Raw genomic sequence first — 14,674 nt, forward strand, 5'->3', positions numbered from 1 at the left:
TTCTGGAACTCTCTTGCTTTTTCAATGATCCAGTGGATGTTGGCAATTTGATCTGTGTTTCCTCTGCCTTTTCTAAAACCAGCTTGAACATCAGGAAGTTCACGGTTCACGTATTGCTAAAGCCTGGCTTGGAGAATTTTGAGCACTACTTTACTAGCGTGTGAGATGAGTGCAATTGTGTGGTAGTTTGAGCATTCTTTGGCATTGCCTTTCTTTGGGATAGGAATGAAAACTGACATTTTCCAGTCCTGTGGCACTGCTGAGTTTTCCAAATTTGTTGACATATTGAGTGCAGCACTTTCACAGCATCGTCTTCCAGGATTTAAAATAGCTCACCTGGAATTCCATCACCTCCACTAGCTTTGTTCGTAATGATGCTTTCTAAGGCCCACTTGACTTCACATTCCAGGATGTCTGGCTCTAGATGAGTGATCACACCATCGTGATTATCTTGGTCATGAAGATCTTTTTTGTACAGTTCTTCTGTGTACTCTTGCCACCTCTTCTTAATATCTTCTGCTTCTGTTAGGTCCCTACTATTTCTGTCCTTTATCGAGCCCATCTTTGCATGAAATGTTCCCTTGGTATCTCTAATTTTGTTGAAGAGATCTCTAGTCTTTCCCATTCTGTTGTTTTCCTCTATTTCTTAGCAGGATGTAGGATTTAATAATTGGCTGCTGCTGCTGCTAACTCGCTTCAGTCGTGTCCATCTCTGTGCGACCCCAGAGACGGCAGCCCACCAGGCTCCCCTGTCCCTGGGATTCTCCAGGCAAGAACACTGGAGTGGGTTGCCTTTTCCTTCTCCAATGCATGAAAATGAAAAGTGAAAGTGAAGTCGCTCAGTCGTGTCCGACTCCTAGGAACCTCATGGAGTGCAGCCTACCAGGCTCTCCATCTATGGGATTTTCCAGGCAAGAGTACTGGAGTGGGGTGCCATTAATAATTGGCAGTCATGTTATATTTTATTATCATTATCGTTAAGCCAAATGCGTGTAGTCCACAGTTATATGATTTGACTTACAGTTTGTCTTCATTTTGAGAAAAGGGATATTGTACTATACAAAGGAAATGGTACAATTTGAGAAAAATTCAGTTCACTAAAATGGCTGAATTTTAGAAATAACTTCCTTAGACACTAAAGTAAATCAAAATATGTTATTTTATATTTTAATGCTTTTTATTTAAAGTGATTGATATAATAAGATGAATACTTAATTTATGAAAAATGTTTGTCCAGCTATAACAGAATATTCTCATTTTAATGTTCAAGCAACTTGATATTTGGTACAAATTACTAGTCATCTTTTGCTGTATGTTGAAAGACCATGCAGGTTATAATTAAGATGTATGTACCATTAAAATACAATTTTATAATTCAAAATTTGTTAACAATGAACTTAGTATCTCATTTATGTAATGAAGCTTCAAATCAATTAAAGATTTCAATTAATAAAAGATATTTGGAAAATCATCCAAACAAGAAGTAATGCCATCTTCTTATTCATAGACTAATTAGAGATAAACCACATTTTCATCTGCTTTCCTTAGACTGCATAGTTTTGAAACTTAATTTACTAATGAATTTGTGAATTTGTTCCTCAGTTAATGAAAAGAAATAGATAAAGCAGATACACATATTACTGATTGTTCTCTATTATCTCCTTAAATGTCAATGTCTTTCAGGGACTCCTGAGGATTACCCACAATTTTTTCATATGCATCCTAGGACTGCAGAACTTAGTCTCCTGGAGCCTATTAATAGAGACTTTCATCAGAAGTTTGATTTGGTCATTAAGGTAAATTTAACTAATTGCTTAATGTTCTTGTGTTCATAAATATAACTAATGTTCTAATGTTCTTGTGTTTATCAACAAATTCTGTAGAGACTACTGTAGGAGCTTTTATACTATAAAAATGAAAATTAACTTGAACTGCAATTAGTCAATTTTTCTTTAAAATGGTGAAGTGCAACAGTTGAGACTACATGGTGCTGCTTTTCTTTAACATAACTTTATATATTAAACTGCTATTCAAATACTGAATATTTTTGTATGTATAAAATACCCTGATCAAAGTTGTATGATTTACATACTATTATGTATCACATCTTCTAACATTTAGTTTAGGTTTTGGTTTTTGGTTTTTATCTGTTTGTTTCGCCAAGTGGATTTAGCTTTTGACCACAAAAGCTCAACCAATTAATATATTTTAAAAGTACCCGAATTTATATATACATTTTTTTTTTTATTTTAATGGGGGCTTCCCTGGCAACTCAGATGGTAAAGAATCAGGCTTCAATACAGGAGACCCGGGTTCAATCCCTAGGTTGGGAAGATCCCCTAGAGAAGGGAATGGCAACCCACTCCAGTAGTCTTGCCTGGAGAATCCCATGAACAGAGGAGCTTGTTACAGTACAGTCTATGCGATGGCAAACAGTCAGACACAACTGAGCAACAATGTGTTATGCTTTATCTTGTTTGTCCAGAAATTATTTTAATATATGTCTCATTATTTCTTTAATCTGAAAGAGGATCCTAGACCACAAAAATTTTCAAAGCTAAGGGAATCTATTTGGCTTACAGTTTTGGTTTAATATCTACTATATTGTAACAAAATCGTTAAAATGGTACTGTGGAAACCCACATGATGTGTTAGTTATTTCTTAAAGACTTTACTGAGAAGGTAAGATTTGAGCTGCCTAACAAAGGAAGAATATGAATTTACCAAGTAGAGATAGGGGCTGGGAGAAGAGCATTCTAAATAAAAGAACAAATATAAGCAAGGACACACAGTAAGTCTAGTGTGTGTTGTCTGAGTTTTTCATGGCTACACATACAAAAAATAGATATGCAGCCCTGTGACATTAAAAATGCTTTTAAAGTGTTAAAGGAAAGTAAGGGAAGGAAGCTTACTGAGCATGTGTGTCTTATATGTTTTATGTATATTTTTCATTGAGTTGCAGTCACAGTATTAGTACTTTGCTTATTGGTACAAATATGAAAACTAAAGTTCAGATGGCAAGTGACTGAATCAGAATTACATCATTAATAAGCAGCAGGATTGAAATTCAAATTTAAGTTTATCTAAGCTAAAGCCATACTTATTTTACTTCACTAAGATGCAGCTGCTTAGAAATGGTTGTCTGGGTTTTAATTATGTCAGTGCAACTGCAAACAGTAATACAGAGATACATTTGATTTTAGCTCAAATTAGGATATATTTTTTAAGCCCAATTATATTACACACTCAGATTCTGTATTTGTTTAGTGTTTCTTTGTCTGTGAAGAACGTGTATCTTGAAGGGGGATAAATCATACAAGCTGATAAATCAAATACATCAACTGCTAACAGGAAAGAAATGTAAAACTCACTAACAAAGCACAGATTAAGGACATTTAAATTAATCTGGGGACTCAGGAAAGATTTTCTGGAGATTACCCCAAGCTAAATTTTGCTGTATTGGACAGATTTGGCTAATGAATAAAACTGGGAAATGTGTTTGAACATAAGGAAGAACAGAAGTGAAATCTTGGAGGCATGACATATCAGGCTACAAGTAGTTAACAGAGAAGTGAGGTATAGAGCAAAACCATGGAGAGAACCTTATGTTCAATTGCAATTTCCTTAGATTTCATTCAGTAGGAGTTTGGGAGTCATTCAACAAAGAAAGACTTCTTTTACCATTTGTGCGAAATAGTGATGGATGAGATTCACCTTGCACGATTTTATTTTAATTATCATTGGACTATATAAAACTACAAAATGTGTATCCATTGTCTCCTCTGGTTCTACCTGGAGCCCTGTGGTGCTGTACTCTGTGGGAGTTAAGAAAGGACAAAGCACTGTTTTCAAACTGCCTCATTTGAAACCTGAAATCAATTATTTTTTTATTATCAAAGTCAGTTGTCCTGGTGTACCCAGGTATAGTGAAACTCAGTCCATCAATTATAGAAACAAAATCAATTGGAACAGACCACAGATCATTTTTTTATGTTTTAATAACACTTTATATTATTAATGGAAATTTCTATAGACATTATTAGATTCAAATTATTGTTCTGTATGCATCCAAGGGGATAATAAGCAAAGGCATCAATCTGTGAGAATAATAATATGCCACCTGCTTGAATAATAGCTGAGTATTGTGTCTTTGTATAAGGATCCATTGAAATGCTACAATTTGGTAGTTCTCCTCTGTAGTAAGTCTTTCAATTTCTTCCCTTTTTCTTATTTTAATACTGCTTCATTTTCCATTGGTCATAATTTTTTTTTCATTGGACTTGATCCCAATTTCTGTTTTTGAGGCTAAAGAAAAATAAAATGAAGTATCCTTTTCTAGACTTTGAAGAAGAATTCTACTTTAAAAAGCTGTATATACATTTAAAAGCCAGTAACTGTCACAAATAAGAGATTCGTCATCTTCATTTTATCTATTTCTGCCAGTGATTTATTCAGTATAGCGGTAAATAACAATGAAAGGTGAAGCTAGGAAGAAAAGATGGAGTAGTTCACCAACTATAGAATATTAAAAGATTAAAATACATCTAATTCAAAGAGACAAAGGTGTTTCTGTTCAAAACAAACATCCTATTTCAAATTTTACATAACTCCAATAATTTAAGTATACTTTAAAATGAAATACACATTTTGAACAAGAATCATAGCCAGTGCTGGGTTTGCCCAGGACAGTTCACATTTATGCCTATTGTTCTTATATAATTATTCATAACACTTCTTTCATCTTTAAAAGTGTCCCAGTTTGGATGAAAGGTTATGTGATCACCATTGTTATACAGCAAAAAAACAACTATGCAATAGAAACATGAAAGTACATTTTAGATTCTAGATGAAAATGAATTAATTCTTGCATGGAGTGTCTTAGCAAAATCCAGAGCACTCACTTTCATTATTATAAGTGCAGTGGTTTTTAAAAAAATATGAAATATATTTATATTTTTATACTTCATATATTTATACTCTGGGCATCTGAGAATCAAGTGAATTAATTATTAATAATTCACGGTCTCTCAGTTTTTGAAACATGATTTTTTTTAATTTAAATCTCTTTAATTAACAACTAATAACAAGGGTCATGATGCTATCACAAATATTATTGTATCATGGCCCTTCTGATTTTCATATTTTTGTTCATTGACCAACTTATATTGCATAGCAGGCTAACCTTTAACTTCCTTTCTCTCCACATAATGGACATAGTTAACACTAAGCTCTCATCAGTCACCATGTATACTTTCTGTGCCAACCATACTAAGCCACTTGCACTGTCCTAAATCCAGCATGTTCTTTCTAACTTCCAGGAATTTGCTTTTCTTCCTAAGTCATTTCTCTCTCTCTTTAAAAATCAACAGTCTAATTCACATTGATAACTCATTGATGCTTCAGATGCTAAGACAGTCAGTTCCTCTAGGAAAGCTTGGCCTCTGATTGGAAATCCTGCCATGTGGTTGCTTTGATCAGTCTACAGGATTTGCCTGTTTATTTTCTCTTGATCTTTATAGGAGGACAGGCAGATTGTATTAAATAATATATTTCTTCAACATTGTGGCCCAAGGCCATACCCCTGTCCATGTATGGCATATAGAAACTGCTCAATAAATGTTTCTTATAATGGTTTTCTCCCTGGCACATAAATAATTTAAGGCTGCTGGATATGGTACTGCATCTTCATTGCATTTAAATACATACATTTGAGAGTGTATGTATTGGACAGATTTTATTCTTTATCTGTCCAGAATAGAAATTCAATGAACTTCTCCAATAAATTAAATCCCTGGTGGCAGGGGGAAGCTATATCTGTATTAAGACAGTTTGGTGGCTCAGATGGCAAAGAATCTGCTTGAAATGTGGGATACTTGGGTTTGATCCCTGGGTTGGGAAGATCCCCTGGAAAAGGGCATGGCTACCCACTCTAGTATTCTTGCCTGGAGAAACTCATGCACAGAGGAGTCTGGCAGGCTACACTCCATGGGTTTGCAGAGTCAGACGTGACTGAGTGACTAACACTTAAAAGCTATTTATGACTGTATTTAAATAAGCAAACAATCCTCCTTCTAAAAATATTATACATATATATATATAACACAAATATATACATTTTATGCATACCGAGAAGGCAATGGCACCCCACTCCAGTACTTTTGCCTGGAAAATCCCATGGACAGAGGAGCCTGGAAAGCTGCAGTCCATGGGGTTGCTGAGGGTCGGACATGACTGAGTGACTTCACTTTCCCTTTCACACATTGGAGAAGGAAATGGCAACCCACTCCAGTGTTCTTGCCTGGAGAATCCCAGGGACGGGGGAGCCGAGTGGGCTGCCGTCTCTGGGGTCGCACAGAGTAGGACACAACTGAAGCGACTTAGCAGCAGTAGCAGCAGCATACATGCATATATATATATATATATATATATATATATGTATGTATGTATTACACACAAAATGAGCCACAGAATTGAAACTGATAAGCTTAAATAGTGGAGTTCATGTGCCAGTTCTCCTGGTGAGTTATATTGCTTTAGTAATTTGAGAATCAAGGGAAATAGCATACAAGAGATGACTGAGGTCTAAAAGAACAGCCACTACAACTCTTGATGCTGCTTGTGAATGTCTAATAGTACAACTCTACAAAATATTTGGCCTCTATTTGAATAATAATATTGATTATACTTTACTTCACAGGAGTTCAGTGGGAAACTAGGATTCACTGTCTTTAAGCCATATGACATTTGCTAGTTTTTCAGTTTGCTAAATCCTTTCTGAGTGCTCATTAGGGGCCTGACATTTTGCTTGGTATTGAGGAGACAGAAATGTATGAAAGTGCTGCCTCAAGGAAGTCACAAGTATGAAAATTACGCTTTTAGATGTATATCCCTTCTGATTTCTACATCCATATGTCCGATTACTGGCTGGACAACTGCCCCTAGTGTTTTGTAGTTGAATCAAATTAAGAATGTAGTAAACTGCCTATCCTTTGAAACCTCATCTTCTCTCTTTCGATTAATAATATGACAATCAACCTGTCACCCAAGCTAGGAGTTCCCAGTACTTCTGAGACACCAGATCCCATATGGACCTACCCAGTCACTTTTCAAGTCCTATCCAGAATTTGTCTTAAATGTCTCCCCAACTTTCCATGCCCCCTGCAGTTCTCTACGTTTCATCCTCATGGCCCATAGTCTCACACAAGTGATCTCTAAGGTTTTAGTCTCTTTTTCATGCATCCCGCCTGTCTCCCCATATTGCCAATAGGTATAGCTAAAGTAAAAATTAGCCCAGGCTGCTCCATATTGCCTTCAAGCCAATCAAAACATTGCCTACTACGTGAATTTCCAACAGAAAAACTCTGCTGATTTTAAAGATCAGGTATTAGAGGCAGACAGGAAGTCACAGATCATTAGTCATCACTTCTCAAAATAAAAAGGATGACATCTCCCATGAACATGAGAGACCTATCAAAATTCATAAAATCTGTTATAGAGATTGTGAAGTATAAGTTGCTATCTTTCTACTATGGTGTATGTATTGTCAGCTTATCAAAAGAAAGAGAGAAATTAAGAAGAGAGAAGAAAACCTTAGATGCTCTCTTTGGGAAAGATTGAATAAGGACTTTCAATAAGCCAGGATTAAGACAAGGAAAAAAAAAAAAAATCAGAGCTGATGTTGTCTAGCCATAGGAAGAAAGACAAATTCTATGAATAACATGCTTTCATAATTCTGGAAATATTCTAGCTATATATGCCACTCCCTATTCTTACAGATTCCTGTTGAATGAATAAATTACACACATATCCTCCATCTTAGTTTAGCAGTTAAGTGAAAAGTAAGCTCTCTTTCTCTGCCCAATAGCAAAATCTATAAGGTAAGGAAGTTTAAGGACATTAAGAGTGAAAGTCCTAGATACATTTTAGGAAACATATCCCACAGAAATTTCAGGTATTAGTCCTTATCAGTAATAAAATAACAACCCCTCCTTGGACGTCTCTAGGAAATAACAACCCCTCCTTGGACGTCTCTAGGAATAATACACTTTCAGAAGTCCACTGACATATTTAATACATTTGCCAGATACTGATCTTTAAATTTTATGTTCTACTTTTTCCAATTTAGTAATTATCACATAACACATCATTTTTGTTTCCTAATAAAGAACACTGTATCCTTTTATTTACTACTGACTGTTGATATTTTTAAAAATTCTAAGTACTAAGCTAAATCAGTTATTATATCAGTTATGAAAATCAATACAAGTAAAGAATATATGATGTCCTCTTTCTCATGTTGTTATTCATCCAGCTGGGTTAGTTAGAACAGATACAGAATATGGCATCTGAAGATAGTGGCTGTCCAAATGTGCAAGCTGAAAAAAGACACACAGAGGTTATATTTTCCTTGGCCTTTTTTCTTCTTCAGAAGGTGACCTGCAACTCTTCGGAAAAAGAAAAGCAATTTATCCATTCTCGTCACAGTCCCTTGAATTTGGCAAGGCCTTCTTGTCTGCAAAGGTCACTGAATACAACAGCAAGTCTAAATATTGTAAAAATGTTCACATGAAAGCCTCTTTCTGAGAAGTCCTTGCCATATCTCCCCACAACACAGCCCTTCACACACAGAAACTACCTTAACCCTCCTACATGGTAATCCACAAGTAACTTTTTTCATAGTTTTTGGTTGCTGTATAGGAAATGAAACTAAAAAGTTATATCTAAAAACTTGAAAGCTAAACAATTTTTCTCACTAGTTTTTTTTTTGTCTTTGTTTTTTCCCCTAAAGAATGGACTAGTACATAGAAGAAACTCTCACACATTACTTTCTAGATTCTGAGAAATAACCCACACAGATATAGATTTTTTGATATTGATGATTTTTTATTTTATTTTTTTATAGTTTTTTAATTTTTTAATTTTAAAATCTTTAATTCTTACATGTGTTCCCAAACATGAACCCCCCTCCCACCTCCCTCCCCATAACATCTCTGTGGGTCATCCCCATGCACCAGCCCCAAGCATGCTGTATCCTGCGTCAGACATAGACTGGCGATTCAATTCTTACATGATAGTATACATGATAGAATGCCATTCTCCCAAATCATCCCACCCTCTCGCTCTCCCTCTGAGTCCAAAAGTCCGTTATACACAGCTGTGTCTTTTTTCCTGTCATGCATACAGGGTCGTCATTGCCATCTTTCTAAATTCCATATATATGTGTTAGTATACTGTATTGGTGTTTTTCTTTCTGGCTTACATCACTCTGTATAATCGGCTCCAGTTTCATCCATCTCATCAGAACTGATTCAAATGAATTCTTTTTAACGGCTGAGTAATACTCCATTGTGTGTATGTACCACAGCTTTCTTATCCATTCATCTGCTGATGGACATCTAGGTTGTTTCCATGTCCTGGCTATTATAAACAGTGCTGCGATGAACATTGGGGTACATGTGTCTCTTTCAATTCTGGTTTCCTTGGTATGTATGCCCAGCAGCGGGATTGCTGGGTCATAAGGGAGTTCTATTTGCAATTTTTTAAGGAATCTCCACACTGTTCTCCATAGTGGCTGTACTAGTTTGCATTCCCACCAACAGTGTAGGAGGGTTCCCTTTTCTCCACACCCTCTCCAGCATTTATTGCTTGCAGATTTTTGGATTGCAGCCATTCTGACTGGTGTGAAGTGGTACCTCATTGTGGCTTTGATTTGCATTTCTCTGATAATGAGTGATGTTGAGCATCTTTTCATATGTTTGTTAGCCATCCGTATGTCTTCTTTGGAGAAATGTCTATTTAGTTCTTTGGCCCATTTTTTGATTGGGTAGTTTATTTTTCTGGAATTGAACTGCATAAGTTGCTTGAATATCTTTGAGATTAGTTGTTTGTCAGTTGCTTCATTTGCTATTATTTTCTCCCATTCAGAAGGCTGTCTTTTCACCTTGCTTATATTTTCCTTTGTTGTGCAGAAGCTTTTAATTTTAATTAGATCCCATTTGTTTATTTTTGCTTTTATTTCCAGAATTCTGGGAGGTGGATCATAGAGGATCTTGCTGTGATTTATGTCTGAGAGTGTTTTGCCTATGTTCTCCTCTAGGAGTTTTATAGTTTCTGGTCTTACATTTAGATCTTTAATCCATTTTGAATTTATTTTTGTGTATGGTGTTAGAAAGTGATCTAGTTTCATTCTTTTACAAGTGGTTGACCAGTTTTCCCAGCACCACTTGTTAAAGAGATTGTCTTTACTCCATTGTATATTCTTGCCTCCTTTATCAAAGATAAGGTGTCCATATGTGTGTGGATTTATCTCTGGGCTTTCTATTTGCACAAAGACAGACATATAGATCAATGGAACAAAATAGAAAGCCCAGTGATATTGATGATTTTTTAAAATTCAAAATTTCCAGAGGTCTATTCCAGTCAGCCACATCACAGAAACACCTTAGGAGAGGTATCTCCAAGTGGAAAGAATAGTCTGTGGAAATGAAATCAGAATCCAGCCTAGACTTTCACTGAATGGGGAAGTGTAATACAGGGAAAAATAAGGGGAAGATAGCATGAGTTAGAAGCACTCCAGAAAAATGTTACTACACAATGATGATCATAATTTTGTCACTGCCTGGCCTTGCTATTTATGGCCAAGATGATTCTCATGTTCAACTATCAGCCAAATAGTCTGATATATTTGTGCTTAGTGGGAGTTTTCTGAATCTGTGATCTTCCCAAGAGCAACTGGATTTTCTTCTTTAAATCATTCAAAATTGCTTTAGTCATTCCAGTGTCAGTTTATATCTCAAAATCTAAGCAAATAGAAAGATTTTTATTACTGAAAATTATACAGAAGCTCCAAGAATTCATGTTCTCATTGTGATAAATTATAAACACAGTGGGCAAATTCTCACATCAAAGGAAGATAAAATATACTTCACTTTAAAAATATTTTCTAGATGGAAAATGTGTGAATATGATTTTGTTGTTATACTATAAACCCCTTGGGAGTGTGTTATTCACAGTCTTCCTGGTAAAGATCTTTTCTTTTTTGTCAAATAGGAAATGTATTTATTTCCAAACAAGAATGCACTCCTTTACTATATTTGTGACATTACAAACAAATCAATCATATAATATACAAAACAACACTGTGTGTTTTATCTGATAAAATATTTCACAGTTTTTTAAGTACTCAAATATTTTTAATAATTGTTATAAATAGGCTGTTTTTATGTAATACAGTATTCTTTATTTTAATTCTGTAATTTTTAGAGTAGTGAAGTCTAAATAAAAGTAATTTCTTAGGTTTTAAAGCAATGTAATTTTATAAGAAAGGCCAAGAAGCAATAGTATACACTTGTTTTTAACTATTAATTAGTTGGCAATATTAATATGATCTTTGATCTGAGGGCTTCTCAGGTGGTGCTAGTGGTAAAGAGTCCCCCTGCCAATGAGGAGACATAAGAGATACGGGTTCAATTCTTGGGTCAGGAAGATCCCCTGGAGGAGGTCATGACAACATACTCCAGTATTCTTACCTGGAGAATCCCACGAACAGAGAAGCCTGGCACACTATAGTCCATAGGGTTGCAGAGTCAGACAGAATGAAAGCAACTTAGCATGCATGCATACTAGAGATCATGGAATCTTACCTTGCTTGCCACCAACCAGCAGGGAAAATAGCTATCTTCATTTTCAGTCCTCTGGTTCAGGGAGCTAGGAGGTTATCAATGTTTGCTTGTTTTGATAATGAAAATTAGGTAGTTTGTATGTCTTAATGGTTTGCCCTTCAAAGTAACTAAATAGTGTATTTTTTATACTTCTGTTTTGGCTTTAGTTTTACTTTGATTTCATTCCTGAAAATGAGACTCATGCCCAGAAATTCGCCAAGTAAAACCTAGCTTTTAAACATAATGTTTAACTTGTAACTATAGGCTTTGTAGATATAAATAAGTTTATCTTATCGGATTAGGTGATTTTTTAAATACTACCGTGACCTGCTTTTTCATGCTTCTCATCTCATTCACTAGCAACTACAGAGGAGCAGACTATGTCAGACTTTTTAGAATTCCTATTTTTATTACACAGAAGAAGAGATGATTGGATGAAAGGTTTCATGTATGAGCCCTCTAAAGAGAAAAGCATAATAGTATTAAATTAAGTGACATATTTTAACTGTAATTCTATCTGGAGTATCTATTAACTTTCTCTCCTTCCATTAGTCTTACATTTGGATATTCATTTACATTCTGCAAATTAAGATAATCATGCACCAGTTCAGTTCAGTTCAGTTCAGTCGCTCAGTCTTGTCCAACTCTTTGCGACCCCATGAATCGCAGCACGCCAGGCCTCCCTGTCCATCACCAACTCCCGGAGTTCACTCAGACTCACGTCCATCGAGTCGGTGATGCCATCCAGCCATCTCATCCGCTGCTGTCCCCTTCTCCTCCTGCCTCCAATCCCTCCCAGCATCAGAGTCTTTTACAATGAGTCAACACTTCACATGAGGTAGCCAAAGTACTGGATTTCAGCTTTAGCATCATTCCTTCCAAAGAACACCCAGGACTGATCTCCTTTAGAATGGACTGGTTGGATCTCCTTGCAGTCCAAAGGACTCTCAAGAGTCTTCTCCAACACCACAGTTCAAAAGCATCAATTCTTCAGTGCTCAGCTTTCTTCACAATCCAACTCTCACATCCATACATGACTACTGGAAAAACCATAGCCTTGACCTTTGTCGGCAAAGTAATGTCTCTGCTTTCGAGTATGCTATCTAGGTTGGTCATAACTTTCCTTCCAAGGAGTAAGCATCTTTTATAGCTTCTCATAAATCAGGAGACCTGAGTCTGGGCCCTACTCTGTATGGGACTTAGATGTGGTGTGGCCTTTAACATAAAACTAACCTTTTGGTTTTTTCATCAACATGAAAGTATATATTTTCACATTTAGAGGGGCAAAATAATATAGAGATTAAGAATGTGGACTTTGGAGACAGCAACCTAGTTGGCACATCTGAAATACCCCAAAGAGGGCAAAATATATAGTAGAAATCCAAAAATAGTAGTCATATTAACAGCAAACTAAACTTAGAGAAATAACAGAAAGAGCCTTTATACGTTATTTTTAAAGATATGGGGAAATCAATTGTCTCCATAGATCTAATTTTCCTCTTTTTGTCGGATCATTTTGTTTCCATTATGCAAATAATAGATGTTTTCCTGCCTTCACAGCTGGCAGTAAAAATTAGCAGCATCTGAGTTGAATATAAAATAAAATCTTTCATTATTATATAGTTTGCTTTTTGTTTTCCCCTCACCATCCATAAATTGTGTATTTGTATTAGAGAAAGGGGGCAAATTATAAATGTGTTACTTTTCATAGTATTACTAGTGTGTCCAGGATATAACATAATGACTTTCAGAACAATTAGAAACACAATAAAAGTAGAGAGAAAACCTCTTGTTCCAAATGACTTGTGTGTATGAACTTCCTGCTTCTTCAATCAGATAAAGGTCATTGAGTTGGAACCCCATATGGACCAATTAGTTTCCTACAGTGAAAGGTGATATTTTCTAGTCAGGGACTGTACCTTTTACCCTGGTCAGCTGTGTCCAGAAAGCCTGCACTAAGTCACAGGGGGAATTTCTAGAATATCCAAGTCTCAGCACAAATTAATCACAACAGCTGGATACAGAAAGAACTTATCTAGGCTGGTGGTGTCAGGAACACATATGGTTATGAGAGAAGGATACAATGTTACATAAAAGGTTGCACATTTCCAGTACTATTGTCTTTAATGCAGAGCAGGGGCTTATAAACATTTTATGCCCAGAAACATTCTGGCAATCTGCTCTCAGATGAAACTTTAAATACAGAAAATAAATTGCATAACATTATAAAGGAAATCTAATATATTGAAATAGTTATGAAAATGGTAACAAAGAAAAGTAGTTTTTCTTCTAAATCTATTCTTTATATAAGATTAACTATGGGTTTATTAATTATCATAATTTCATTGTTATAATTAGCATAAATGTATTTAAAATATCTAATAATAATGTGAAATGACTTTTCCTGGTGCAAACTTACTGATACTACCAAGCATCCCTGTGATTTGTCACCTGCCCTCCAATGAATACAATTGGTAAATTACAAGAGAAAAAAGAGAAAATTATCTTCTAGAGGCTCAATGGTGAAGATAAGGGGGATGTCGAGGACAGGGAAGCCTGGCGTGCGGAAGTCCATGGAGTTGCAAAGAGGACATGACTGAGCGACTGAACAAAGACAAAATGAGACCTGATATTAAATAGAGATATGTATCAAACTGCTTATAAACGTTCATGGCCAAATGCCACTGTATTACATAGGAAAGCACTATAGGATTTAAAAGAAAAGATTTAACTTCAACTCTTACATGGTTTCAAGATACAACTACTGCAAAAATGGAGGAAACATATCAATAAAAATTATAACAGAATTTGAATCTATTTTGATATATATATATAACACATCTCTTGGTATATGTATGCAACTAAACTATGTCAATGATTACTTCTAAAGTTTTGAGAAGATTTTATAGAAGTCAGTTGTGATAAACTCTTCCCTTATAAAATATCCGGATAGACATATAGTAAGATGCTTGAAAACAAACAAAAAAAACAGGATGTCAAGAGCTGATGTTAAA

General features: G+C 35.5%; 1 protein-coding gene across 1 annotated transcript in view; it reads left to right on the forward strand.

Moving 5' to 3' along the window:
- The window catches only part of PCDH15 (protocadherin related 15), an 898,514-nt gene that overhangs the window by 489,991 nt on the left and 393,849 nt on the right, over positions 1–14,674 (forward strand). Inside the window, exon 10 of the mRNA XM_052660663.1 lies at positions 1,684–1,796. Within this exon, the coding sequence (XP_052516623.1) occupies positions 1,684–1,796 (113 nt within the window). The remainder of the gene's footprint in view (positions 1–1,683; positions 1,797–14,674) is intronic.

The sequence above is a fragment of the Budorcas taxicolor genome, chromosome 23 (assembly GCF_023091745.1).
Source record: "Budorcas taxicolor isolate Tak-1 chromosome 23, Takin1.1, whole genome shotgun sequence".
NCBI classification, from domain to species: domain Eukaryota; kingdom Metazoa; phylum Chordata; class Mammalia; order Artiodactyla; family Bovidae; genus Budorcas; species Budorcas taxicolor.